We start from the raw sequence: 27,790 nt of genomic DNA, 5'->3' as shown, positions 1-27,790 counted from the left end.
GGATGGCTCCCCACTGCAGCGGGGTGAGGGGGAGCCATAGGGAAGCCCCCTCCCCACGGGCCTGGAGCACGTGCAGGCTGCAAACTGGACGTCTTTTATTTAGCTTCGAGAATTCCCTTGGCGTGGGGAGAGGAGGGGTCTGAGCACAGCCGGGGCACGGGTCGGGGAGGCCGGGAGGCGCAGGCTGGGTCAGCCTCGACACACATGAGGGACCCTGGTGCCATGCAAGACACAGATATGGAGGAGGCTGGGCCCTGGGGTGCAGATGTGCCCACAGGAGGAGGGGGGCTGTGTCCGTCTCCAGGAGCACGGGGGTCGGCGAGGGAGAGGGGGAGAGGAAGGGGCCCATAGCACCAGCTGGGAGGCTCAGGGAAGACAGACTGAGCGCTCAGATTTCTAGCACCCACTTGCCCGGCCCTGAAGGGGCGGAGAGTCGCCTCCAGGTCGGCTGCCCCCGCGGGCCGGGCTGGAGCGGGTCCCACGCACCCCGAGGGGCCCTGGAGGAGCTTCCGGGAGCACGGCGGGCCTTGGGGTCCCGGGCACGCGGGCTCTGACCCCGGTGGCATCCGCGGGGGACAGGGAGGGGGGCGGGCCCGGGGGTACCCCGGGAGGTAGCCCTGCGCGCGGGGGCCGTTGCGGGGCTCCGCCGCGCGCCCCCGCCGTGCCAAGCGGGTCAACCGTGCGCCCTGGGCCGCTCTGTCCTCGGAGTCGGGAGAGTGCCAGCTACCCCGCCGGGCCGGGCGAAGGGAGCGAGTGGTTACCGGATAGAAAACACGTTTACAAAAAAAGTAGAAAGCGCTACCGAAACGCGAGGCAGTGTCGAGAAGATGGTACCCCTTCACTCGGCGCCTCCGGACCCTGGGACCCTAAGTCCGTCTCTCCGAGGGGGCCCGCAGAAGACCCCCGTGACCGCGACCGACCCGTGACTTCACGCCGGGGGTCAGGCCTCCCCCCAGTGTGTGTGTGGCTGGCCCCTTCCTGGCAAGAAGTTGCTCGGCCGAGCCGGGGCCGAGCGCGACGCGTCCGGTGGTCCGACCAGGTGCAGGGGGCCGGTCTGCGGCACCACGGGGGCGCCCCCCCCAACGCCCCCCCGGCCCCCCGGGGTCGGGGTGCGAGTCCGGTTCCAGCAGACGGCCAGCAGGCAGAGCGGGCGGGAGGGCGCGCCAGGAAGGCGGCGGGAGCGCGGGGGGGCCCCGGCCGCGCCCCCGGCCCAGCCCTAGTCCCGCTCGGGGGGCGCCTGCGGGGGCCGGGGGGCGCCCAGGCCCGGGCCGCCGTGCACGCGCAGGTGGTCCTTGAGCGACTCCTTGTAGCGGAAGCTCTTGCCGCACTCGGCGCAGGCGTAGGGCCGCTCGCCCGTGTGGATGCGCTGGTGCTTGAGCAGGTTCTGCTTGCGGATGAAGCTCTTGCCGCACAGCGCGCACTGGAAGGGCCGCTCGCCCGTGTGCAGCCGCTGGTGGTTCTGCAGGTGCTCCTTGCGGCTGTAGGTCTTGTCGCACTCGGAGCACTTGTAGGGCCGCTCGCCGCGGTGCGTCATCTGGTGGCGGATGAGGCCCGAGTGGCAGTTGAAGCTCTTGGCGCACTCGGGGCACTCGTAGGGCCGCTCCTTGGTGTGGCTGCGGTGGTGGATGATGAGGCTCTTGCGCACGCCGAAGCTCTTGCCGCACTCGGGGCACGAGTAGGGCTTGCTGCGGGCGCCGCCAACGCCCCCGCCGCCAACGCCGCCCCCCGCCGCCCCCGTGCACCAGGAGGCTCCGCCGCAGCCCGCCCGCGCAGCAGCTGCCGCAGCCCCCCGCCGCCCCCCGCCGCGCCCGCCGCCGCGCCCCCCGCCGAGCCGGTGCCGCCGCCGCCGCTGTTGCCGCTGTTACTGTTGCCGCCGCTGCTGCCGCCGCTGTTGCTACTGTTGCTGCTGCTCCCGCCGCCGCCGCCGCCGCCCTCCGCGCCGCCGCCGGGCGCCGCTCCGCTCCCCCCCCGCGCCCCGCGCCCCGCGCCCCGCTCCCCGGGCAGCGCCGGGAAGGCCTCGTCCAGCAGGGCGCCCGCGCCCCGGCTCGGCGCCCCGGCCGTGCCCGCCGTCTCGGAGGCGGGCAGCGCGGGCAGGCTCGGCGGGGCGGCCGCGGGCGGTGGCTGCGGGGGCGCGGGGGTCGGGTTCTTCACCATCAGCAGGCTGTCACCTGGGACCGGGAGGAGGAGGAGGCCGGGTTAGCCACGGGGGTGCCACCCACCGCTCCCCCGCGCAGGGGCCCCGCGCCCTGCCCAAGGCCACCTGCTGGAGCGGTCCAGGAGGCGGTGCCTGCAGGTGGCACTCAGCTGGCAGGGAAACCCCGCCCAATACCCCTTGCCGGAAGGTTTTAGAAAGCAGAGCCTGCAGGTGGCACTCAGCTGGCAGGGAAACCCTGCCCGATGCCCCTTGCTGAAAGGTCCTAGAAAGCAGCGCCTGCAGTTGGCCTACAGCTGGCAGGGAAACCTGCCCGATGCCCCCTGCTGGAAGGTTCTAGAAGGCAGTCCCTGCAGTGGCACTCAGTTGGCCAGGAAACCCCATCCAATGCCACCTGCTGGAAGGTTCTAGAAAGCAGTGCCTGCAGGTGGCACTCAGCTGGCCAGGAAACCCCGCACAATGCCCCTTGTTGGAAGGTTCTAGAAAGCAATGCCTGCAGGTGGCACACAGCTGGCGGGGAAACCCGGCCCAATGTCCCCTGCTGGAAGGTTCTAGAAAGCAGTGCCTGCAGCTGGCATGCAGCTGGCATACAGCTGGCAGGGAAACCTGCCCGATGCCCCCTGCTGGAAGGTTCTAGAAGGCAGCCCCTGCAGTGGCACTCAGTTGGCCAGGAAACCCCATCCAATGCCACCTGCTGGAAGGTTCTAGAAAGGCAGTGCCTGCAGGTGGCACTCAGCTGGCCGGGAAACCCCACCCAATGCCCCCTGCTGGAAGGTTCTAGAAAACAGTGCCTGCAGGTGGCACTCAGCTGGCCAGGAAACACACCCACGGGCTGGTGGGTGGGGGAGGGGCAGCCCAAGACCTATCTTGTCTCCTGCAGGTTCCATGGGAATCTACCTTCGAGGCTCTGTTGACTGGAGGGAAGGAATTTGCCAGAAGTTATCCAAACGGCAAAGCCTGTATGGAGGTCTATGGGAGGGGCGGCCCAGGGCTGGACCCTCATAGCCCCTCTCCTTACTGGGATGTTTCCTGGACGTCAGAGGCCTGGAGAGGTGTGAGGCCGCCTGGGCGGTGCCCTCTGAAGGCTCCCGAGCCCCTCCCCAGAGACTATTCCTGCCCCGGCAACAATGTTTTCCCATGGGCTCCACGACCTGGAGGGTCTGTGGAACCCAAAGTCCAGGCTCTGACACCAGGGCAGGAAGTGGCCTTGGGCCTGGTCTCCACTGCGGAGTGAGGACAGACTGCTTGGCCCCCGCATTTAGCTCTGTGATGCCTTCACCGTGTCCTGCCCATACTCCCAGGGTATGTCCCTGCCCATGGCGGGGGACGGCTGGGTATAGGGAGAGAACTGAGAAGGTCAAGCTGGCCATCTGCCACCCAACACTTTGGCCATCCCTTTCTCTGTCCAGGGAGATGTGCTTCCCAGAGGCCACACCTACCCCAGCTCCAACCAAACTTCTGAGCTTGGTGGGCCCAGGAGACGCCTGTTCTGACCACCCACAAGTAATCCCTTAGCCAGCCAAAGCTTGTCCAGGGGGTTGGAGCCATAGACAGTGGGTAGGGCACTTGCCTGGAGTTCGATCCCCGGCATCCCATATGGTCCCCTAAGCCCAACACAAGCGACCCCTGAATGCAGAGCTAGGAGTAAGCCCTGTGCACCTCTGGGTGAGGCCCAACCAGAAACTGAAGTACAAACAAAGATAAAAAACAAAAACAAAAAAATTGCTCAGGCAGGTACCAGCAGCACAGACATAGCAGGTGGAGAGTGGTGTCCGCCCCTCCCGCCAGGATACTTCCCCACTTGGGCCTGGTCCCTGTGGGTGCTCCAGGATGTCCCCAGGATGCTCCGTGGTACCAGACTTGCTTCTCCCTCTGCCTCACCTGCTCTGCTCTATCCAGACCTGATTCCCAGGAGGGCCTCCCACCAGGGAGCTGCAGGCACGTGAAGCCGCACCCCAGGGACCATCTCCAGGAAACTGCTGACGGAGTCTCCGTGTGCTCCGATGATCCCTCACACCAGAAGTGATTTCCCGTCTAGTTCTGGGACCCAGCACACTGGTGTTGGCAGACCAGCACCACAGGGGGTGCTCTGGGAGTGTCCTTCCTGGAAGCCTCTGCACCCCTCCACTCCCCACTCCACAGCCCTGCGCCCTTCTGGGGAAAAAAAAATCACACAGGCCCACTTGCCTAGCTGCCCACCCCCACCCCCGTTCAGTGTACCCTGCTCCCCATTCTCCACGAGCACTGTGTCTGGCCTGGTTGCCAGGGGCTTGGCCCCAGACCAGGGCACGAAGTCAGAGACAGGTCTAGGTGTGCAGGGGTGTAGGGCTGGGGTGAGGATTGCAGGAAGGTGCTGGGAGAACCAGGGGATGTGCCTCGCTCTGCAGAGAGCAGAAAAGAAGGTTGGGTTTGAACCCTTCTGCCCTAATAAAAGGGGAAATGTAGGGCCAGAATTACTTTGGCAGGAAAGGCACTTTCCTTACATGCTGCTGACCCAGTTCAGTGTCCACCCCATATATGTTCTCTGGGGAAGCTCCGAAAACAAAAGAAGCAGCCTCTGAGCACAGAGCCAGGAGTAAGCCCTGAGCACAGAGCCAGAGTCAGCCCTGAGCACAGAGCCAGGAGTGAGCCCTGAGCAGAGTCAGGAGGGAAGCCTGAGTACAGACCCAGGAGCCCTGAGCACAGATAGGTGTCGCCCTTAAGCAAACAAAAATAAAAACAAAAGATGAAAGTGCTGGGGCTGGAGCAATAGCACAGTGGGAAGGGTCTTTGCCTTGCACGCGGCAGACCTGGGTTCAATTCCCAGCATCCCATATGGTCCCCTGAACACCGCAGGGGGTAATTCCTGAGTGCAGAGCCAGGAGAAACCCCAGGTGTGACCTGAAAAGCCACCAAAAAAAAAAAAGATGAAAGTGCTGATATAATTAGGGTGAGATCCGAGAGCCATTGTAGCCCACACACCACTGAATGCAAGGCACGTCCATAGCCCCGAAACTTCTATCAGTGAGGATAGTCGACCCGGGTTTGATTCCCAGCATCCCATAGGGTCCCTTGAGCACCACCAGGAGTAATTTCTGAGTGCAGAGCCAGGAGGAACCCCTGAGCATCACCAAGTGTGACCCAAAAAGCCAAACAAAACAAAACACCATTCCTCTCGGTGTCCTTGCATGGACAGGTCCCAGGCCACATGCACAGCCACTCCCAGTGGCCTGCCCTACCCTCTGCCCTGCTCATTTCCATTTTCTTTTCCTTTCATTTTTTTAAAATTTATTTTGGGGGCCGCAGGCAATGGTGCTCAGAGCTTACTCCTGGCTCGGGGGATAGTAACACAGTGCCTGGGACAGAGCCGTGGGTCGGTCAGGCAAGTGCCCTGCCCACTGCGCTATCTCCCCGGCCCCTCCACCCCCGGTTTTCTCTCCCACTTCCTCAGTTCGGGGAGAAGGGGTTCCCCAGCATCAACCACCAGAACCACACCATCCGGGTAAGGCTCAGGGGTCACTCCCGGCAAGACCTCTGAGACTGTATCGGGTGCCGGGGATGAAGCCCGGGTCAGCCGTGAGCCAAGACAAGCGTCCTCCCCGCTGGACTAGCCACCGGCTTCTTCCACTGGCTGCTGCCCGGCTCGGGACCCTCCAGGGAGACCCAGCTCCGGAGACACGATCAGCCCACCCCGCTGCCGGAAGTGCCCACCTAGTGTCCCCCTCTAAGCTGGCCTTCCGGCCCCAGCCCTCCCTGGGTCAGTGGGAACCTGTTCCCTGGGTACCTTGGGGTGTGACCACATGGGGGTTCCTGATAAGGGAGCTGACAAGGGAGGGAAACCACCCCCCCACCACGGGGGCCCTGTCAGGAGTCCCCAAGGAGAGGAGATGCGCCTTAAGGACACGGTGGGCCAGAAGGAGGAGGACGCTGGGAGGGGCCGGGAGGGCTGACCCCGCGCCTGCACCCCCTGCGTTACTCACCAGGGCCAGAGTCCAGTCCGAGCTCTCCCTCCATGGAGTCGCGCGCACCCCAGGGGTACGGCTGCTCCTCCTGCTTGATCCAGGATAGGATGTCGTGTGCTGAGAGCAGCGACTCTGCGGGAGGGAAGGGAGCCTATGTCCAGTAGGCCCAGGGGAGGCGGGTCGCAGGTCTGGGATGACCCAGAGCTCCGAGCCATAGGGCCAGCGGGGGACAGAGCAGTGGAGGAGGGGCATGGAGGCTGGGCCGCCCCTCCTGCCCTGACCCCCACTGCTCCATCGGGGGACCTCGACCTCCCCGACCTTCCCGACCTTCCCGGACCAGGAGATGCTGGGGGCATACGACAAGACAATGGGGTCACCAGCTCTGCGTGTGGAAAACCAGACGCGTGCTCAGCACCACACACACAAATACCACTCACAAACACACACATTCACAAATACACACACACCACTAACACACACTCCAACACACAAATACCACATACACATACATTCAACACCACATAACACAAATGCAATGACACACACTCAACACCACACACAAATACCATGCACACTCATTCACATACACTCAACACCACACACATACAAATACCACACTCAACACTACACATACTCAACACACACACACATACTCAACAACACACATTCAACACAAACACACATAACAACATATACAAACACACCACACACTCACTCAACATACACAGAGCCACACACTCACACACTCACATAAACAAACAGGGCCTGGCAGGCAGAGTCTCCCTTCACGCAGGAACCCCTCACCCCTGGGTTGCTGTTGGTTGGGGGGGCCACCCGGAGCCTGCCCCCAGTTGACATACAGGAGGCCATCAGCCCCCCGCCCCCGAGAGCTGTCTCCCCAGTCCCTAGAAGCTTTCTGGGTTATGCCTGTTTTCAGGGGACACGCTTGGCAGTGCTCAGGCCTGGCTCTGAGCCCAGGGGACGGAGCTGGGGCGGCCGCAGAGGGTTCTCTGCCCTGCCCCTCGGGCTCTCTCTGCAGCTCGATCAGCGCTGACGGGCTGGAGTGCATTTGCCTGCATTTCAGAGGCATCCTGGGGACCAGATGCACTGCTGGGTGTGGCCTTAGTGCTGAGACCCCCCCCAAAAATCAGTATAGAACGAGTTTTTTTTTCTTTTTTTTTTTGGGTCACACCTGGCGATGCACAGGGGTTATTCCTGGCTCATTCCTGGCTCATGCACTCAGGAATCCCTCCTGGCGGTGCTTGGGGGACCATATGGGATGCTGGGAATCGAACCTAGGTCGGCTGCGTGCAAGGCAAACACCCTACCCGCTGTGCTATCACTCTAGCCCCCTAGAACGAGTTTTACGATCAGTTCTGTGGACACGTCACTGACCGACACAGTGATTCCTCTAGAAAGCTCCTTCCTGCTTCCTACTGGCGTTCTCCAAACAGCCCGTGGCTGCCTGGTCTCATCTCACTGGTTTCTTTGTCCTCTGACGATGCTGGCTGCGTGGGGCTGAGACCCTTCCCGGCTCACCTGAGTTGGGGTCCGTGGGGATGTCCCTGTCGGTCAGGTCCTGCTGGTCCCACACGCATGGGGCCTCTTCCTGCTTGATCCGGGATAGGAGGTCGGGGCCAGAGGCTGGCGAGTCTGCTTTCGTAAGAAGAGTGGCCACGGGGTCAGGGAACTGCATGGTTACCCACCTCCACTCCTCCCACCTCCCCGTCTCCCTGCACTGGCTCCCCGCGACGCCTCCAGGAAGCCCGGCCCTGAGGCAGCTGCCGTCCCCGAACTGGGTCATCCCAGGCGCCTCAGGGACTCCCAGGATCTTTCTCGAAAGCGAGTGCTTGGGCCAGGGTCCCGAGAGCGGTTCCCAGCGCTTTCCAGGAAGCTGGTGGCTTAATCTTCAAAAACATTTTTCTGTTTCGGGCAGGAGCAAGTGTCCAGCGGGAAGGGCTCTCGCCTTGCACGAGGCCGGCTGGGGTTCAATCCCCGGAGCGCCACAAAAGTGGGGAAGAAAAGTCACAATGGCGAGAGCAGCCAGAACGCGCCCACCCACGTGTCTCTGTGTCCCCTGGAGAATCCCGCGTCCACGGTGCTGGGCGCACTCACCGGTAATGGACTCTGTGGCCACGGCTCTGTCCTCCAGGCCCCGCTGGGCGCGGTCACAGAGAGGGGCCTCGCGCTTCACCTGTGAGGCCGTGTCCTGCGCCGGCACCAGGGGCTCTGCTTCTGGGGACGGAGAAGCACAGGTGAGGCGCTCGGAGTAGACCTCACTCCGTCCCGTCCCCCTGCGCCTGTGGGGCCACACAGCTGTGTCACCGGGACCGGCCAACAGAGTAGGACTGGGGATCAAATTCTTGGCCTCACGCCTACAGGAAGGCGCTGACCACTGAGCTTTCCCGGGCCGCTCCGCACGCCTGCAGGAAGGCGCTGACCACTGAACTTTCCCCGCTGGCTTCTTTTCTGAAGGATAGTCACCCAGTGGGGACAGGCACATGGCAGACAGCACTTGTCAGGGGAGTGCATGGGAACAGGGGCCAGGGGAGAGAAGGGGTGACAGGTTCCTTCAGGCGGTGATGGGGACCCCAAGAAGCAGGAGGACCAGGACACGGAGGCGCAGTGGCCACTCAGCGGGAAGGGCTGGCCGGAGACTAGAGGTATAGGAAGGTGCAGGTTCCCGGAAGCAACCCCTCCCCCCCACCAACAGCCAAAGCAACTCAAGAAAATGAAGGGGGCTTCTCTTTCCCCAGCTTTCCATCATGCTGTGAAGCTACAGGAATCAAGACTGAGTCGCAGTCCAGCGGGAGGGGACCTGCCTTACATGCGGGTCACCTGTGTTTGATCCCCGGCACCCATATAGAACGACCCCTGAGCACTGCTAGAATGATTCCTAGTGCAGAGCCAGGAGTGAGCCTTGAGCATCACTGGGTGTGACCCCAAAACAAAACAAAAAGACACTGCGGCAGTGAAATAAAGAGAGACAGATCAGGGGAATCGAATCAAGAGCCCAGAGACAGGTTCTTGGGTAGACGGCCGATCGCTGACACGGGCACAGGGAAAGGTCCCTCCACGGCAGGCTGGGAAGACGGGCCAGTCACATGTGACAAAGACAAACTCAAACCCTCTTAACCCCATGCACAAAGCCTATTAAAAGTGAATTAGAAAAAAACAAAACAAAAAGTGAATTAGAGGGGCTGGTGCGATAGTACAGTGGGTAGGGCATTTGCCTTGCACACAACTGACCCGAGGTTCGATTCCCAGCATCCCATATGGTCCCCTGAGCACTGCCAGGGGTAATTTCTGAGTGCAGAGCCAGGAGTAACCCCTGTGCATCGCCAGGTGCGACCCAAAAAGGAAAAAAAATAGTGAATTAGAGGGGGCCTCAAGAGACAGTGTAGCAGATAGGGCGCTTGCCATGCATGTGGCTGACAGGGGTTTGAGACCCGGCATCCCGTACGGTTGCCCCGAGCTCCTTCCAAAATGATCCCTGAGTGCAGAGGCAGGAGTAAGCCCTGAACACAGGCGGGTGTGGCCCAAAAACCCAATATTGAACCTAGAGACATCTTCAATGATTCCATGCTTATAGCCAAGTCAAAAGAAGAGAAGAGGAACAATGGGACTGCATCAAACTAAGGATTTGCTTCTGCACCATAAAAAAATCAAGGACTGGGGCTGGAGCGATAGCACAGCGGGTAGGGCGTTTGCTTTGCACGCAGCCGACCCAGGTTCGATTCCCAGCATCCCATATGGTCCCCTGAGCACCGCCAGTGGTAATTCCTGATCGCAGAGCCAGGAGTGACCCCTGTGCATTGCCGGGTGTGACCCAAAAAGCAAAAAAAAAAAAAAAAAAAAAAAAAAAAAAAAAAATCAAGGACTGTGGAGCTGGAGCGATAGTCCAGGAGAGGGCATTTGCCTTGCATGTGGCCGACCCAGGTTCGATCCCCAGCAACCCATATGGTCCCCGAGCACTGCAGGAGTCATTCCTGAATGCAGAGCCAGGAGTAATTCCTGAGCATTGCTGGGTGTGAACCCAAACCAAAAATAAATAAATAAAAATAAAGGGAGGAGAGTAAAAAGCCACTCCAGAGACAGGGAGGGAATATTTCTCCACCTTCATCTGACAGAGGGTCAGGAGGCACTCCCGAAGGTTAACGGGAGGAAAAGAGGAGCAGCCTCTGAGGAGGTGCTGGCCAGGAGTGGCCGTGGCTATTACTCATGCGAAGGGCCATCAGTTCTGTCTGGTTCTGTGCCCACCCCAGTGAGAGGGTGTCCACTTCCTGGCCAACACCAGCCTCTTGGGCATAGTAACTGCTTGAGACTGGCCAGTCCACACGTGCCTTTGTGTCACTGAGAGATGGACCCTCCCAAGAGTCCGGGAGGTGACAAAGAGAGACGTGACCCTCTCCCGTGCCACTCAGGATGAGGCCCCGGCCCAGGAAAGGGACAGGGAATGAGATCGGGGAGGAGCCAGAAGCCGTGCACCAATTCTGTCCCCAAATCTGCGGTTCTGCCTGCTGGTCCCACTCCTTATGGCGGGTCTGGGGACCTGGTTCTCATGGTGTGTGTCCAGGTGACTGGTTTCAGAGGACCGGACATCCAGACACATCTGGAGCAGAACTCGGGGCTGACATGTGTATGTGTGTGTGTTGGGGGGGGCGGGCACGGCGGGGAGTGAGGGATGCAAGCCGCAAAAGGGCGGCTAAGGGGGGTTTGGGCTTCTTGTGATGGAACGTTCCAGAATCTGATGCCTACACAATTTCTGAACCACACTGGAAAGGTGGAGGGTGGGTCGAGGGTTGGGTCAGAGTCGGCGCAGGGTGTGTCCTGGCACCTGGAGAAACAATCCAGGAGAAGCTCGCTGGTCTGGGGGAGAAGCAGCCCCCCACAGGGGCTCTCCACAGAGAGGAAGCACACGGGCACGTGGGTGACAGCTGAGACCGCCGGGCAGAGAACAGTCAGGGCACCTATTCTGCCTGGCCCTCACGCTCGGGAGCACTGGGACCCTGAGACGGACCTCAGGGTCACAGCCAGGACTCTAAGGGTGACATAGGTGTCACAGCCAGGACCCTGAGACCGACCTCGAGGTCATAGCTGGGACCCTGAGGGTGACCTCAAGGGCATCGGGGAACCAGCAGCCAACTCCATCCCCTATATGCAACAGATGGGAAACGTCCACTGCGTGTTTCCTGCAGGACCGGGTTCCTGCCGGGAGAGGAGAGCGCCCAGGAGCACCCGCCGACCGTAATGGGTATCTGAGGACGGGGAGAGGGTCCGCGTAGGACAGACCCCCTGGTGCCCCAGAGTCAGGCTGGGAAGCCCCGGCCTGCCCCGCGCCCGGCCCTGCGGCACCTGGGTCCGGCTCCAGGAGGATGTCCCTCTCCTCGGGTTCGCGCTGTTCCCACACGCACGGCTCCTCCCGGGGCTCGGGCTGCGATGGGCCGTCGGACTTGGGCGGCGGCGCCTCGGCGTCTGCAGGGGAGGAAAGGCAGGGCGAGTGAGACAGCCTCGGGTGGTCGGGGGCGATGGCAGAGTCCCCCGCCGTCCCCCACCTCCGTCCCTTGATGGCGGTAGTCCCGGTCCTGTGGGCGTGTGGGCAGCCACCCTGGAGGCCCCGGAGCCAAGTCTCAGACCCGTGTCCAGCCCAGGAAAACCCATCTCAGCAAGGGACCGCCGGCGGGACAACGTCATGCTCGTGTGACATGCCCTCGTCTTGTCTTTCCTGGGCAGCTTGGGGGCATGTGGGTGCCACCAAGCAGGGCTCAGGGGTCCCAGGGCCCACACCTGCCGAGACTCGGCCAAGGGTCTAGCAGTTTAAGGCCAGTGCTCGGAGACAGAGCACAGCGCCCGGTGGAAGCCCCGCACCCTCGGGCACCCCTGGGGCCCCGTCCGGTGCGGCGTGTGGGCAGGGCACTTACCCAGGGACATGAGCGTCCGGTAGTTCTCCTTCACCAGGTTGTGGTACAGCTCCTTCTGCCACTCATCCAGGTTCTGCCACTCGTCCTCAGAGAAGTACACAGCGATATCCACGAAGGTCACGGGCACCTGGGTCAGCGGGAGCCAGAGCTCACGCCCTGCAGGCTAGACCCTCCGTACCCCACGGCCGCCTGCACGCACCCTGATGCCCCCGGCTCTGGCCCTGGTCCTTTCTAGTCACGGTCTGCCCCCCTCACCCCCACTCCATGTCTTGCGTGCGGTTAACCCTGACTTCATCTTTTCACTTCCAGGTCACGGGCTGGGAGCTTGGGGTGGCGGGGTGATGGAGGTTTCTCTGAGTGGGTCCAGGGAGCAGTGGAACCTGTTTGAGACCCTGCATGCCAGGCCAGGGCACAGGGGACCCGGTTCATCCCTGAAATACGGAAAGTTAAAAGGTGGGGATGTCCATTGTGCTCACCCCTGGGTCCCTGCCTTCTACAAGCACCTCGCCCAGAATCACTAAATATTGGGGGAGGCACAGCGGGGAGGGCGTTTGCCTTGCACGTGGCTGACCCAGGTTTGATCCCCAGCATCCCATATGGTACCCTGAGCACTGTCAAGAGTGATTCCTGAGTGCAGAGCCAGGAATAACCCCTGTGCATCGCCAGGTATGACTCAAAAAGCAAATATATACACACATACACACACACACACACATATATATATATGGGCTGGAACGATAGCACAGCGGTAGGGCGTTTGCCTTGTACACAGCCAATATGGCTGACCCGAGTTCGATTCCTCTGCCCCTCTCGGAGAGCCTGGCAAGCTACCAAGAGTATTTCGCCCGCACGGCAAAGCCTGGCAAGCTACCCGTGACGTATCTGACATGCCAAACACAGTAACAAGTGTCACAATGGAGACGTAATGGAGACGTTACTGGGCCCGCTCGAGCAAATCAATGAACAACGGGAGGACCGTGATCGTGATATATATATATATATGGACACTGGAACCATAGTTGCTTCCCGGAGCCCCAGTGCCCACTGTCCAGCGGGTTCTGTGACCCAGCCACAGGCTCAGGGCAGGGAAAGGTGCTTCCCCTCCCCGGAAAGTGTCCACAGGGCCAGTCATCCCGAATCACTTCCCCTGTGATGGACACAGGCCGGGCCTCCTCTGACCCCACAGCTCTTCCTCCCGCCCCCCTGCCACTCCCCAAGATCAGCCCCCAGGATCCCCCACACCCGTGTTCCTCAGGCCGCACAGCTGGTCCAGGAGCACCTTTGGTGGCTGACCCAGGTTCGATCCCTACATCCCATCTGGCCCCCAGCCCTGCCAGAGCAGTCCCCGAGTACAGAGCCAGGAGTAAGCCCTGAGCACTGCCGGAATGACCCCAAACTCCCCAAGAGCCCCCACAAAAACCTGAAGACTGGACAAACTGCAATTTAAGAAAAAAAAAAAGAAAGAAAGAAAGAGGGTTGGAGTGATAGTACAGTGGAGAGGGATTTGCCTTGCACGCAGGCGACCTGGGTTCGATTCCCAGCATCTCATATGGTCCCCGGAGCACCGCCAGGAGTAATTCCTAAGTGTAGAGCCAGGAGTAACCCCTGAGCATCACCAAAAAGCCAAAAAAGAAAAAAAAAAAGGAATAGCAGGCTCCCTTTCTGGAACCTTCTCCCACTTGGTGCCACCAAACTTTCCTCCTTCCTCACCTGCCCCAGGCCCTGCGGTGCTTCCCTGCACTCATCGGCTTCTCCGGGGACGTTTCCCGTCCACACTGCTCTGAGTCCCTCTTCTGTCCTCTTGGTGGCTCTATTCAATCTGTCTTTCAGCACAAACTGATCAGCCGCAGCCCAGGGCAGGCCTGTCTCCGCTGCCCACCTTTTTGGGGACAGTCTCAATTTCTGAGGCCGTGGGATGGCCGGGTGGGACAGGGTTCGTCAGAGCCACAGGGCACCAGTCAACTAGGGGTAGAAAAGGCTCTCACTGGGGCCTGAGTGACAGCACAGCGGGTAAGGCGTTTGTCGGCCCTGCACCGGGTTCAACTCCGCATACCCCATAGGGTCCCCAAATCCCCGCCAGGAGTAAGCCCTGAGCACAGAGTCAGGAATAAGCCCTGAGTATGCCAGGTGTGGCCCCAAAGCCAAAGAAAGAAAGAAAGGCTACAGGGGCTGGCGAGATAGCACAGTGGGTAGGGCGTTTGCCTTGCACGCGGCCGACCCGGGTTCGATTCCCAGCATCCCATATGGTCCCCTGAGCACCGCCAGGAGTGATTCCTGAGTGCAGAGTCAGGAGTAACCCCTGTGCATCGCCGGGTGTGACCCAAAAAGAAAAAAAAAAAAGAAAAGGCTACATGTGAATGCCCCGCAAGCCACGGGACAGACACGGAATCCACACAGGCCTGGATGACCACAGCCCAGCGGCCACCAAGAATCTGCTGATACTCTCCAGGTACCCAGCAGCCGTGGGGGCCCATCTAGACCTATGTCCACCAGTTCGAGATCTCGCCCTGCGGAGGCAGAGCCCGATGCTCCCTTCCCTGGCCGTCTGGTCGTCCCCACAAAAACACAAGTGATCTGTGTTGATCCCATGGCCATCAACGGCTCCTGAGAGAACATGGAAACTTTTGCCCTGTCTCGATGCCGTCACGGCCGGAAGACACTTGGGCTCCCGGACAGCGGCCAGTAGATCCCCCCATGCCCCGTCACAGCTCCGGGGACCCCCAGCCAACAGAGCCGCAGCCCCCAGCCAGGCGACACCCCAGTCTGAGCCACAGGAAATGCAAGAAGATGCAAAAATCATCCTGGGAAATGCTTGGTCCGGAGTAAACTGCACCACGAGCTCAGCGCACTCTCCCACAGACAAAATCCATGACTCCGCCACTTGACAAATTGCTATTTCATCTCACAGACAGGAAGGCCGAGACTTGGGGGGGACCTGCAGGGGATCTGCTTATAGATGACTTTACCCTTTGCTTCTCTCCAGAAGAACTTGGGGGGACTCAGATGGGAAGCCCAGTGGCCAGCGCGGCCCGTGAGACAAGACGCACACCCGGGTCCTCTGGACCCCACGACCACAGTCACTCCGGGGGGCATGTGTCTGCTCAGGACGCCTCACAAACCCCACCGCCCAGCACTGGGAGCTCAACACACGGCACCATGGGGGGACACACAACCACACCTGAGACCCCGCGGGCCCAGAGCAGGGGAGCGGTGGGCGCCCAGAGCAGACACAGGAGGACCCCACAGCGGGCAGCTGACCGGCTGCAGCGGGGTCTCACCCGAGGCTGCTGTTCCCACCTGGAGCAGCTGCTGTGGGACGCGGTCACCAAGCGACCGGCCACGGGAACAGCAGGCAAGCCCCTGGACACACACTGCTGGCATGCAGCCCCCAGAGCCGCCCAGCCAGACCAACGAGTTGGGGACCTCCAAGCCAAATGGGCCCCGACTGGGCGGTAAGAGACAGCGCGGAGGGTAAGGGCAGTGGAGCCACATGACCCTGGGGAGCTGAGACAGGGGACAGGGCCGGGAAGGGTCAGAGGGAGGGTGCAGGGAGCACGGGAGCAGGAGCCGGGGGTTTGGAGAGACAGTTTAGGGTTTAAGGAGCTCGCCGTGCCGTTTGCCGCTCCAGGGAGGTGCCCGGCACTGCCAGGGCTCCCTCCTGGCACAGAGGATAGCCCCGGGGTGCCCATCTCCCAAACGAAAAAGGAAGACAGAAAAAGGGTCCTTGCAGCGGGCAGGAATAATCGGCGGCTCCATAGCTGAAATGAGCAGCTACCCGGCCAGGGCGACAGGCAGGAATGTGCACGGAGGCATGTCACAGAGAGCTGGGCCAGCAGCTCCGGGGGGCCACCGGGGACAGAGGAGGCCACCAGAGGCAGCCGAGAATCTGGAAGGTCCTGGAAGCCGCGTGCGGGCAGGACGGCGGGTCCTCACCTGCATGTGACAGGGTGTCCGGGGCAGGCGGACAGAGATGGAGCCTGATGGACACCAGTCCAATTCGGGCAGAGGGCCGAGCAGCAGGGGCCCAGGAGAACTGCCCCCACCCCCGGTGACTCAAAAACCAACCAGTAAGAGTAAATGATAATAATTTGAAAAAAAAAAAAAGGGGCGGGGGCTGGAGCAATAGCACAGCGGGGAGGGCGTTTGCCTTGCATGCGGCTGACCCAGGTTCGATTCCCAGCATCCCATAGGGTCCCCCGAGCACCTCCAGGAGTAATTCCTGAGTGCATGAGCCAGGAGTAACCGCTGAGCATCGCCAGGTGTGACCCCCGAAAAAAAAATTAAAAAAGGAATGAATGGTGCCTGTTATCTGATTCAAATCCCAGGGCTGGAGTGAGAAGTCAGTGAAGATTCCGAGGAAGCAAGAGAGCCCAAATGGTAGCCAGGGGCATGGACTTGTGAGGGGTCCCGAAGCCACTCCATCACCTTCCGAGAATCACGAAAGCGTTTAGGGTGGAAAGGGGAGAGAAGAAGGAAGCCGGGGCTGGAGCAATAGCACAGCGGGTGGGCGTTTGCCTTGCACGTGGCTGACCCAGGTTCGATTCCCAGCATCCCCTAGGGTCCCCCGAGCACCGCCAGGAGTAATTCCTGAGTGCATGAGCCAGGAGTAACTCCCACGCATGGATGTGTGTGATCCAAAAAGCAAAATAAATAAATAAGGAAGCGTTGGGGCCAGGATCCTCACTGAAGGAATTCTGCTATAAAGGAGGACGGGCAAGGGGCCAGAGAGACGGCACAGCGGGCATGCAGCCGATCCAGGTTCGATCCTGGCTCCCCAAAAGGTCTCCCAAGCACTGCCAGGAGTGATCCCTGAGCACAGAGCCAGAAGCTAAGCCCTGAGCACCTCCAGGTGTGGCCCCCAGACCAAATCATTTAAAGAAAATAAAGGGGAGCACAAAAAATAAGGGTATTCACTCCAGGCCAGGGTGGAATCGGGGGTCTCTATCCCGAACACGGGTGATACTGCATGTTCTCACGCCAGCGAGGCATGCAGAGGGGAGGCGAGATGAGTCGTCAGGGGAGCAACAGGCCGCTCGATTGGAGCACCCGACAGGCTGGGTGGGGCACCCACACATGGTCCTAAGTGTCCACTCCGGGATGCGGCCAGCAGAGGCTGCACACCCGGCTGCAGCTTGGACAGGGTGGGGACGGGGGGGATGGCCTTGCTGGGAAGCCGGTCAGGCGCCTGCCACAGCCGGCCCGGGCAGCCCCCAGGTGGGTGGACACGGCCACGTGCCTGGGACAGCTCCGGGCAGCGGAGGGAGCAGGACACAGGGAATTCAGAAGAGGATACAGTTCCTCTGGCTCAGGGGGCACGTCTGGAGCTTGGGGGCTGCTGCGGAGCCGGTGATCGCGGGTCCCATGTGCTGCCCCCTGGGCGTCTCCACGTACCTTGGGGACTTCCCCCTTGCTGCCCGGCGGCAGCCGCAGGACCCAGAAGTTTCTGTTCCTCAGCAGGTTCTCCATGTTCTCCAGGCGCCGCTGCAGCAGCCCGTACTCCTGCAGCAGGGTGCCCAGCACGGCCCACTTGCCCTCCATGTGGTTGCCGAACTCCACGGCCGTCTTCTCGCAGTCGGCCAGCTTCTTCTCGGCCGTGCCCGTCCTGCCCTCCAGGTTCAGCAGCTGGCTGGCCTGGGCGTCCACCTTCCTCTCCACGGCCTGGATGGCGGCCACCACGGTCCAGAGCGAGATCTCAGCCGTGGGCAGCTGGGGTTCCCTCATCATGCGGTCAGGGAAGACGGGGGCCCGGTCCGGGAAGGGCGGGAACTGGAAGGGCATCGGCCGCCGGGCGTCCATGTCCCACTCTTGAGCCTGCGTACAGGGGCGAAAGAAGGGGCAGTGCAGAGGTGAGGCTCAGTGGGAGGCGTAGGGCGGCCCGGGGAAGGGACAGATGGTTCCCGATACCCCTGGTCACGCTTCAGTCAGTCCCTGCCCCTCGGGCCCCGGCAGACATCAATGTCCCCTTTGGTAGTTCCCATGGGTCACCCCTCGCTTTCAGACTCCTCTCCAGGACCCGGGCTGGCTGAGCCCCTCTCCATGTTGGGCTGTGGATGCAAGACTTTTTGGGGTGCTCACAGGCCTGAACCCCCCTGGGCGATCTCCCAGCGAGTATCCGCGGGGCTGCGGGTACCCCAGGACTCGGCTGGGGCTGGGGGCAAGGACCCCCGCCACCGCCAGAGCCTGAAGCAGCCTTTTGTCCCCAGAAGTAGAAGGATGAGTCCAGAAAAGTCCCTGGTGCAGGTGGGGGTGGGGGTGGGGGACACACCCCAGGAGGGGACAAAGGCCAATGGTTCCCGCTCTGCTCTCTGGGGCGGTGTCGGGGCGCAGAAAGCCTCTCCTTGCCCCAACGGCCAGCTCGCTGGGGAGGGGAGGCCAGGGGACTCCCGCCTTTGGCTTCACTGGCCGCGGGCAGCAGGTGGACAAGGGCTGACAGCTGGAGAGGACGCCGCCCCCGCCCCTGGCTGCACCTTCAGAGCCCCCCAAGCTGCCAAAAACGGTCGGAGAACATCCTCCGCCACTGACTTGTCAGAACAGGACCAGGCCCCAGTAGGGGGGGGAGAGGCTGGGGGGGACGCTGTAGGGGAGGGTCACCGGGGCCAACGGTTGCAGCGCTCGGGTAGGGGGTGCACGGGGCCTGCAGGGGGAGGTGCTGGAGCCTGTCCCGGGGACTCGCATGGGCGCGCACGGGCTGGGGGTGCTGGGGGCGCGCGTCCTGCGGGCTGCCCGGGCCGTTCTCCAGCGCGGCCAAGTTCGCCGAGCGCGGGAGGAGGTGGGGGGGGACCAGGCCGAGCCGACCGGGCGGGGGGTCCACCACCCTGGGGTCGCGGGACACGGGCGAGCCGGGGACCCTCGGGTGGCAGGCGCGGCCGGGGTGGGGGGGGGGGCATCGGGGCCTCCTGATCGCGCGCGCGGCGGCCTCGGCGGGGCCTGCGGGCGGGCGGCGAGCGCAGCCCGGGTCTGGGGGACCCCCGGTATCCCGCGCCCCCGGGGCCTCCCTGAGATCCCCCTCCTCCAAGCCCCCCGCGTCCCCTCTCCCACCCCGCGCGCCCCCGGGCCTCCCCGCGCCCCCCAGGCCTCTCCACGCACCACCCGCACCCCGGGGCCTCCGTGTCCCCCCGCGGCCTCCCCGCGCGCCCCCGGGGCACCCCGCGCGCCCCCGGGGAGCCCCGCGCGCCCCCCCCGGGGGTCTCCCCGCGGCCGCCCCGCGCCCCCCGCCCCCCGCGCGCGGCCATGGCGCCCGGCGGGCGGCACCCACCTGCATGGGCGGCATCCCCTCGGCCATGTCCCCGCGCAGCGCCGGCTCCTGGTGGCACACCTCGTCGGCGGGCAGCGCCTGCGCCCAGCCCCAGCTGCCGCCGTCCAGCCCCAGGCCCTGCAGGCCCAGCTGCTGCGGCTGCGGCCGTGTTGACACAAACTGCATCCTGGGAGTGCTGTGCCCCGCTCGGGCCGGCCGCCGAGAAGAAGAACCGAGCGCGGGCGCCTTCCCCCTCGCCCGGGCCGGACAGCTCCATCTACAGCCCGTAGGAGCGAACAGTCCCCCCGCGCGCGCAGCCAATGGCCTGGCGGGCCCGCGCCCCGCCCGCGCCGCCCGGGGCGGAGCCGCGGGGCAGCCCCCGGGCCGGGTCCCCCCGCCCCCACCCCCCCCCCCCGTCGCTCGCGCGCACCCCGGGGTGCCCCGCGGGAGGGTCGCCGGAGACGCCCCCGGCCGCGGCCCGGCCGCGCGCGCGCCGCCCAAACTCGCCCCTCCGGCCGGTGGCCACGGGCCCCGGCCCACTCCGGGCCGTCCCCGGGGACAGGAGACCTCGGGGGGCTCCTGGGGAGAGCCCTTGCCCACCCCCGCTGAGCGGCGGCCCAAGCGGATGGCGCAGGGAGACTCGAGCACCCGGTCCGGAGCCCACCCCCGAGCCCGCTGGAGGCCTCTGCCGCTGGACCTGCCCCCCGGGCTGAGTCCCCGCTAATTACACGGATCCCCGGAGAGATGGACGACTTCGCCTGTCCCCTGTCGGGACCTCCCTGCCTCTCTGCAACTGAGATTGAACAAGCCCTCGGCTCAAAGGGCTGGGGCTCGGCTTGGCTTGGGTTGGGTCGGGTCCCCCAACATTGACGGGAGCAATCCTGCTGAAAGCAGCTCTGGGCACCACGAGGCGGGTCCCCAAAACCAAGACAATAATAATATATATACTGAGGGCTTTTTTTTTTCTTTTTGGGTCACACGCGGCGATGCACAGGGGTTACTCCTGGCTCTGCGCTCAGGAATCACTCCTGGTGGTGCTCAGGGGACCATATGGAATGCTGGGAATTGAACTCGGATCATCCGCGTGCAGGGCCTTACCCGCTGTGTTATCACTCCAGCCCCTGAGGGTTTGTTGTTGTTGTTGTTTTCTTTTGAGCCACACCTGACAACACTCAGGACTGACTCCTGGCTCTGCACTCTCAGAGATCACTCCTGGAGGTGCCCGGGGAAACCATCTGGGATGCCCGGGACAGAACCGGGGTCGGCCTCATGCAAGGCAATTGTCCTGGATGCTTGACTCTGGCTCAGGGCCGCCAAAATAATATTAAAAGTACGGCAGGTAAGGCGCTTACCTGGCAGGCGCCCAACCCAGGTTCGGTCCCCAGCCCACCAGGAGTGATCCCTCAGCACAGAGCCAGGAGTAAGCCCTGAGCACCGCCAGGTGAGTCCCCCAAATGAAAAGCAAGCCAGAGTGCTGCTCCACAGTTCAGGAACCCAACGAGCAGAGAACAGAGCTCAGGGAACCCTTGGGTTCCTGCGAGGAGGCTGACTCACACCAGAACCAAAGGTGCCTGCTGCCCCCCGCCCCATGGCTCTTGGACAAACGGCTCTGCCGGCCACAGGAGCCGTGGACGGAGCAAGCATCTCTCTTTGGCTTTGGGCACTGCTCTCAATGCAGGGAGCGGAACAAGCTCCCGCAGCAAGCCCAGTGCCACCCGTGGGCCACTTTCCTGCACGCATCCCACCCTGTCCGAGAGAGGGAAGAACTCAAGTCGAAGAATAGAAACTGCACATCAGGCGCCTTCTCCCCTCTAGCCTCGACTCTTGCACATCCCTTCCTTCCCACCCAAAGGACCTCACCATCTGAGGAATCTGCTTCTGTTCTCTGTTCTGTTCTCCTCCACAGGGTGGGCTTACGAGGGGGGTCCCACTAGAGAACAGCTGTGGGCACGCACTGCAGGAGGGACAAACAGATAGGACCAGGCTTTGTGTACTTGCCTCGTTTCTCCACCAGTAGGGAATCGGGGTCGAGGGGGCTTCCCCGAAAGCAAACCAGAGGGGCGCAGCCCCAGGACTTCTCTCCAGCCACACCAGCGTCCCGGGGGCTGGACCCTGCCAGAGGCCCAGGACCCGGCACCTTGAGCCCTAGTGGTGGTTTCTGAGAATCAGATGGTGAGCGGGAGGCAGTTCTGAGGGACCTGGACAAAGGGGGCTGCAAGTGTCAGATATTATTATTTCTTTGGTTTGGCGCTTTGGGGCCACGCCTGGTGGTGCTGTGGGCTGGGGATTCTCCCCCCCCCAGGGACCGTGTAGGTGCTGGGAATCCGATGTGGGCCTCCCGCCTGTAAAGCACCACTCAGCTCTCTCCCAGGGCCCCAAATATTGTCGTTGATAAACATTTCTTCTTAGGGGGGGGCATGGGGGCCGGAGAAATAGTACAACGGGGAGGGCATTTGCCTTGCACTTGGCCGACCTGGGTTCGATTCCTGGAATCCCATATGGTCCCCCGAACACCGCCAGGAGTAAGTAACCCCTGAGCATCGCTGGGTGTGGCCCAAAAAGCAAAAAAAAAAAAAATAAGGGGGGAGCCTGGGCTGACCCCTTGATCTCTCTCGGGTGCCCTCTCTCCCCTCTGACTTCCACAGCTCGAGATGGCAGAACTGTAGGAGTAGGTACCAAGCTAAAGGATGCCTGAGTGACCAAGGAGAGGGGATTGGGAAGAGCTTGGTCACTTACGTGCTGGTTACCTTTGACCGTTGGCTCAGGCACCCGGGGCTGCCCAGAGAGTCAGGGAAACTTTCTAGGCTGGTCAGTGCCGTGTCTCCCAACCCCCAGCGATTAGCATTTGAAGGGTCCAATGATTAAAGAAGATTTCCCCCTCCAGGGTGGGCGTCCTTAAGGGTCTCCGTAGAACAAAAAGACAGGAAAGAAGAAATCTCCTTTCTTACTGCGGGGGGCCAGCCCCTCACTTACCATACTTCAGGTTGGGGAACTTTGGACTCAGAGCCAAAGATCCCAACAGCAATTCCTGGGATTTTTTTTTTTTTTTTTTTTTTTTTTTTTTTTTTTTTTTTTTGCTTCCGTGGTGGAAGGACCTAAATCCTTTCAGAAATCTCCCGTCTGGTAGGGCTGGAGCAATAGTCCAGCGGGGAGGGCGCTCGCCTTGCACACGGCTGACCTGGGTTCATTTCCAGCATCCCATGTGGTCCCCTGAGCGCCATCAGGAGTGATTCCGGGAGCTGGAACAATAGCACAGTGGGGAGGGCGTCTGCCTTGCATGCGGACGACCCGGGTTCGATTCCCAGCATCCCATATGGTTCCCTGAGCACCGCCAGGAGTAATTCCTGAGTGCAGAACCAGGAGTAACCCCTGTGCATCGCCGGGTGTGACCCCCCAAAAAAGCCAAAATAAATAAACAAATAAAATATGAACATCGCAGAGTGTGGCCCCCCAAACAAACGAATAAACAAATGCTACATACAGGGCTTGGCTGGAGGAGGGCATACTCTGCCCTTAGGAAACACACACACACACACACACACACACACACACACACACACACACACAGAGTTTGGATCCCTGGAGTGGCACAGAATCCCCAAAACACGGTCAAACTGTTGGGGGCAGCCCCCAGGCACTGAGCGGAAGTAGCCCCGAGTGCCCCAGGGTGTGGCCCAAAAACAACAACAGCAAAATGCCTCTACACAAACATGCCTCAACACAAATTGTTTCATCTTAGAGAAACTGGAAATTTTTCAGAGGAAAATTAAACTACTGAATAAGCCCAAGCATCCTAGAAGTACCACTGTCCCACAGAGTCCCAAAAAGTGTAGTTTTAGGAACCAGGGAAATAGTACAACGGGGAAGGTGCTTGCTTTGCACAGCTGACCTGGGTTCAACCTCTGGAATCCCATATGGTCCTCCCAGCACCACCAGGAGTCGTGACCCCTGAGCACAAACTCTGAGCATCACCAGGTGTGTTCTCTCCCCCCCCCAAAAAATTTTTTTAAAACAAAGGCAAAGCAAAATGTGTAGCTGAGTTTTGTCTGGTGTCTTCGGAAGATGTTGATATATCTATGGCTAGAATGAGACGCATCACTCTGCAGTAATGCTCAACTCTTAGCCATTCTGAGCACTGTCAGCAGAGAATCTGGGGAGAACCCGGACGAGAAAATCAGGAGCCAAGAGTCAACTCCTGAGTGCAGGTCCTACGCTGGAAGGGACCTCGCTGGTTCAGACACGAGGATTAGGCTGATGAGTCGAGCTGGGAACAGTATCTTGCTCTATCACCGCTGGGTGGAGACGGTTAGTGCAGGACCAGAATCTGGTTTCCCCTCAACAAACACATACCCCCCTCCTTTTTTTTTTTTTTTGGAGTGCCACAGGTTGGACCTAGGGCCTCCCACGTTCAAGGCAAGTGGTCGGCTGGTGACTTATGCATCCCTGGCTGTACCGCTGGCTTTGAACCCTTCTCTTGGTGGGCCTCCCAATTACCCACCAAGCACACATCTGGCACCATGGAGGATGCAAAGGAAAATATGGCCTTCAGTCCTGGCTTTTATTTGGGTGGGTGGGGGTGGGGGTGGTACACTCAGAGGTGCTCAGGGATCACTCCTGGTGGGGTTCGAGAACCATATGGGGTTCCCGGGATTGGACCCAGGTCAGCTGCGTGTAAGGCAGGCACCCTTCCGCTGTACTCTAGGAGATGGACTCCAGTCCCCATTCTTGGCTTGGAGGGCCAGCTTCCAGAAGTCACAGTCACTGGACTCGCTCGGCCAACGAGCAAAGTCTCACGGCCCTTGTGATGCGCTCTGTGACACTTTCTCTCTGACCTGGATGTTTTTGGGAACATCGAAACGCTGGTTTTGAGGCTTCTCTGACTGAGGGCGTGAACCTACTTTCTCTATTCAATCTGCTGGGGGCAGGGGCTTTGGGGTGCTCTGGGGCTACATCGTGGTACTCGGGGGCCACAAGTGGTACTGGGGATTCAAACCGGGTCATATCCGACATAGCTGCATGCGATGCAAGTAAGTGCTTTATCTCCCGTAATGTCTCGTTGGCCTTAGTAGGTAGTTGATTTTTTTTGGTGTTGTTGTTCTCCTTGGGGGTGACACCTGGAGCTATACAGGGCTTACTCCTGGCTCATCTCTGGGAGGTCCACATGGGATACCAGGGATTGAGACCAGGTCAGCCATGTGCGAGGCAAGTGCTCTGCCCACTGTCCTAGCTCTCTTGCCCGGGTCTTTTTTTTATTTTTATTTTTTGGGTTTTTTTTTTTGTTTGTTTGTTTTTTGCTTTTTTTTTGGTCATGCCCAGCGATGCACAGGGGTTACTCCTGGCTCATGCACTCAGGAATTGCTCCTGGCGGTGCTCGGGGGACCATACGGGATGCTGGGAATCGAACCCCGGTCGGCTGCGTGCAAGGCAAACGCCCTACCCGCTGTGCTATGGCTCCAGCCCCTATTTTTATTTTTTTGCTTTTTGGGTTGCATCCGGTGATGCACAGGGGTTACTCCTGGTTCCTGGCTCTGCACTCAGGAATTACTCCTGGTGGTGCTGGGGGACCATATGGGATGCTGGGAATCGAACCGGGGTTGGCCATGTGCAAGGCAAACTCCTTACCCGCTGTGCTATGGCTCCAGCCCCGGTTGTGGGTCTTAAAGTGAAATAACTTTGGGCTGAGTGACAGTACAGCAGGTAGGGCAGTTGCCTTGCAGGTGGCCAACCCTAGGGTCTATCCCCAGCATCCCATATGATCCCCAGAGCATTGCTAGGAGTAATTCCTAAGCAGAGAAGGGTTTGATCCCCCGTAAGAAAACAAAACAGAAGTGAAATGACGTTTTGCTCAGAAGAAGCAATCAGTCTAAGCTGAGCTAACAAGACATGGTGCATGTGTGAGATTATGATGTTTTACATTTTCATTGGTGGAGAGGGGGGTTGGGGACATCCAGGGGTGTTCTGGACTATTCCTGGCTCAGGGTCCGTGGCGAACCCTGGTGGTGCTGAGGGGAACATGCACAGTGCTGGGGACTGAGCCAGAGTTGGTCGGGGTAAGGCAAACGCCTTGACTGCCCTGTCCTCGTTCGTCCATCCCAGAGTCTCCTAAGAGCCTGTCAGCGGGGAAGATTTGCTTCTTCTCCATTGCTACTGAACAACTCGACTCACCGGGCACGTTTCCGCTGCCTGAGAGGCTACAAGACAGCGGGTCGGGGATCTGCTCTTCAGGGCAGCGGGACAGAAGCGTGTGCCCTGCTCAGGGCTAGCATCCTAGCAGGAAGCAATAGGAAGGAACTCACGGCCTTTTCTCTTTTTCTCCTTCTCCTTCTCCTCCTTCTTCTTCTCAACAAAGCTTTTTCTGAGACAGGGAACATTTGCTGGTCCCCAGGAAGTCAGCGGATCTGGCCCTGGTCAGAAAAGGCCTGGGCATCCAATCCCTCTAAGGACGCCCCCCAGAGCAGCCCAGTGGCCCCTGGAACTCTGCTCAAAGAATGAAGATAGTGAGACGAAACGTTGCTTGTTGCTAGTGGACAGCCCAGCCCAGTCGTGGCCATCAAACGATCAACAGGAGAGAGTAAGTCATCTAATACTCTGTCCATCAGGGGCATCTCTGGTCACCCTGGGAACTGGTAGCCCCGGCCCCTCCCTGGAGCCCACAGGCAGGACCAGGCATAGGGGAGGTTTCCCTTTCTGCTCTAAGCTCTTGGCTCAGCCCCTCAGCTGTCTCTCAGCCTCTCCCTCTTCCCCAAGCCCAGCTTTGGGTCTCTCTAAAACCAAACAGGTAGTATCCAGAGGTCTTCTGCGGTGCTGGTCCGAGACATATGGTCAGCCTTCCATTCTCTCTTTGCAGGTTGGGGGGGGGCACACCTGGCAGTGCTCAGGGCTTGCTCCTGGCTCAGGGGACCATACGGGATGCCAGGGATCACACTCGGGTCGGTTTTGCGCAAGGCAAGCGACATGCCCTCCTCTTAGGATTCCTCCGCGTTTGCCCATTCTGGAGCGGGCCTGGTCCCTGGCGGGGCCTGGCTGAGCGAGAGGTGCCCAGATGCACGCGTGCTTCCTCCCAGTGTGCAGTGAACACGGAGGACGCCTTCGTCTATCCTGACCAGGCCCCCTGCCTCCCTCCACTCCCCAGCTCTCCTCACACGGGTGCCCGGGTGCCCAGGAGTGGGCCCTGCTGCCCCCACCCAGGTCCTGCAGGGGGCAGCGGATCCATCCGCAGCCATCTCAAACTCCACGTCTTGGCCAACGGGCACTGCAGCCTCAGCGTGCAGACGAACTCGAGCTTCCCTAGACCAGCCTCATGCCTGCCTCAAAGATCCCTTCATGGGCAGGCCCTGGCCGCAGCTCGGCCCAGGCCAACTGGGGAAGGTAGTCTCTGTCCCACCTCCCTAGTCTCAAGACTCATGTTTTTAGATTCCCTTCTCCTGAGAGAGGTGGAAACGCAAACCTTTACACTCAGGGCTAAGTGTAGGCGGGCCTGGTTTTGGGAGTCCCAGAATGCCCGCGTCGCTCCAAGCCGCGGGCCCCGCTGAGCTAGGGCGCTTAGTCCCGGTGTGTTGGGGGCTGGGCCATGGCTGGGCTTGCTCCAGGCTGAGGTCCCCCGTCACCCTGTCCGTGAGCAGTAATAGCAGACAAGGTCTCACACTGGACCTTTGGTCTCCCTTGGGACCTGGACTGTGACCGGTGCATGCCGGCGAGCGGAGACTTTAGACATGGGTCCCCCTGCAGGGCCGCCGCTGGGGCAGGGCCTGGCAGGAACTGTGGCAACTTAGGGTAACGCACTTTGCCACCGAGTCCGTGGATGGCAGGGACCACCAAGGTGGGAGCGGGCATGGAGGGGAAATGAGTCCCCCGCTGCAGCTCAAGGAATCCCCGCAGCTCAGGGGTGCAAGCCTGTCCCCAGCACCACATGTGGCCCCCGAGCCTGCCCGGAGCGGAGGCCAGTAAGCCCCGGGCCCCCCCTAAAATCAAAACCCAAAGCACCTTTGCGGGGAAGAGGCAGCTTCTTGAGCCCCTCTCGGGGATTCTGCATCCTCGTCTCCCACCTCAGGCACAGAGCAAGGGTAACACAAACACACCCGATTGTCCTGGTCAAGCGTTAGCAAGACTGTTGTCTGCTGGGGCTCTCCTGGCGGGTTCAGCCCTGGCTGGACAGGTGCCAGAGAGAGGATTTCAGAAGGAATGCAGCACGAGTTCCTTAAATACTTTATTTCACTAGGCTCCGGATTTTTCCTTTCAAGGCCTCGTGTCGCAGATGAGAATTTGAGATTTGTAAAGACAAAAGAACTTTGCCCCACTGCAAAGCCACGGAGGGAACACGCCCTGCTCCATGGCGCCTGGGTCTGAAGGACCCACATAAGGGACACGAGTGGCCGAGGTCTGGCGCTCAGGACAACACAGCAGCCAAGGTCAGGGAGAGGTGCTCAGTGCTCGGTGATTGCCGGCAAGCCTGGGTGTGCATGGCCTTGGAGGCTGTGGGAAGCCGCCTCACTCCCAGCTGCCCGGAATGAGAACCCGGAGGCAGAGGTCTTGGGAATGGGCC

At 60.9% G+C, this 27,790-nt stretch overlaps 1 protein-coding gene across 1 annotated transcript; it reads right to left on the bottom strand.

Moving 5' to 3' along the window:
- Nucleotides 1–1,122: 1,122 nt before the first annotated feature.
- On the bottom strand, nt 1,123–19,609 carry ZNF282 (zinc finger protein 282). Its single transcript, XM_056106751.1, has 10 exons — nt 19,270–19,609; nt 17,406–17,825; nt 12,015–12,141; nt 11,449–11,568; nt 8,209–8,328; nt 7,633–7,746; nt 6,112–6,225; nt 1,897–2,168; nt 1,738–1,799; nt 1,123–1,697 (listed from the first exon to the last, which is right to left on the bottom strand). Exons 1-10 carry the CDS (start codon nt 19,432–19,434, stop codon nt 1,217–1,219), a joined length of 1,995 nt encoding a protein of 664 aa, XP_055962726.1. The 5' UTR covers nt 19,435–19,609; the 3' UTR covers nt 1,123–1,216.
- Between the last annotated feature and the right edge of the window lie 8,181 nt (nt 19,610–27,790).

Source organism: Sorex fumeus, unplaced genomic scaffold (assembly GCF_029834395.1).
Source record: "Sorex fumeus unplaced genomic scaffold, SorFum_2.1 ptg000143l, whole genome shotgun sequence".
NCBI lineage: Eukaryota > Metazoa > Chordata > Mammalia > Eulipotyphla > Soricidae > Sorex > Sorex fumeus.
Note: the sequence above shows the minus strand (reverse complement) of the source record. Positions and strands in the feature narration are given on the sequence as shown.

Coding starts and splice junctions, on each gene's coding strand:
- ZNF282 (XM_056106751.1), bottom strand. CDS start 19,434: ATGCAGTTTGTGTCAACACGGCCGCAGCCGCAGCAGCTGGGCCTGCAG. Junction 11,569..12,014: donor CCGGACGCTCATGTCCCTGG/GTAAGTGCCCTG, acceptor CCTCCCCTGCAG/ACGCCGAGGCGCCGCCGCCC. Junction 6,226..7,632: donor CCCCACGGACCCCAACTCAG/GTGAGCCGGGAA, acceptor TCCCTCCCGCAG/AGTCGCTGCTCTCAGCACAC.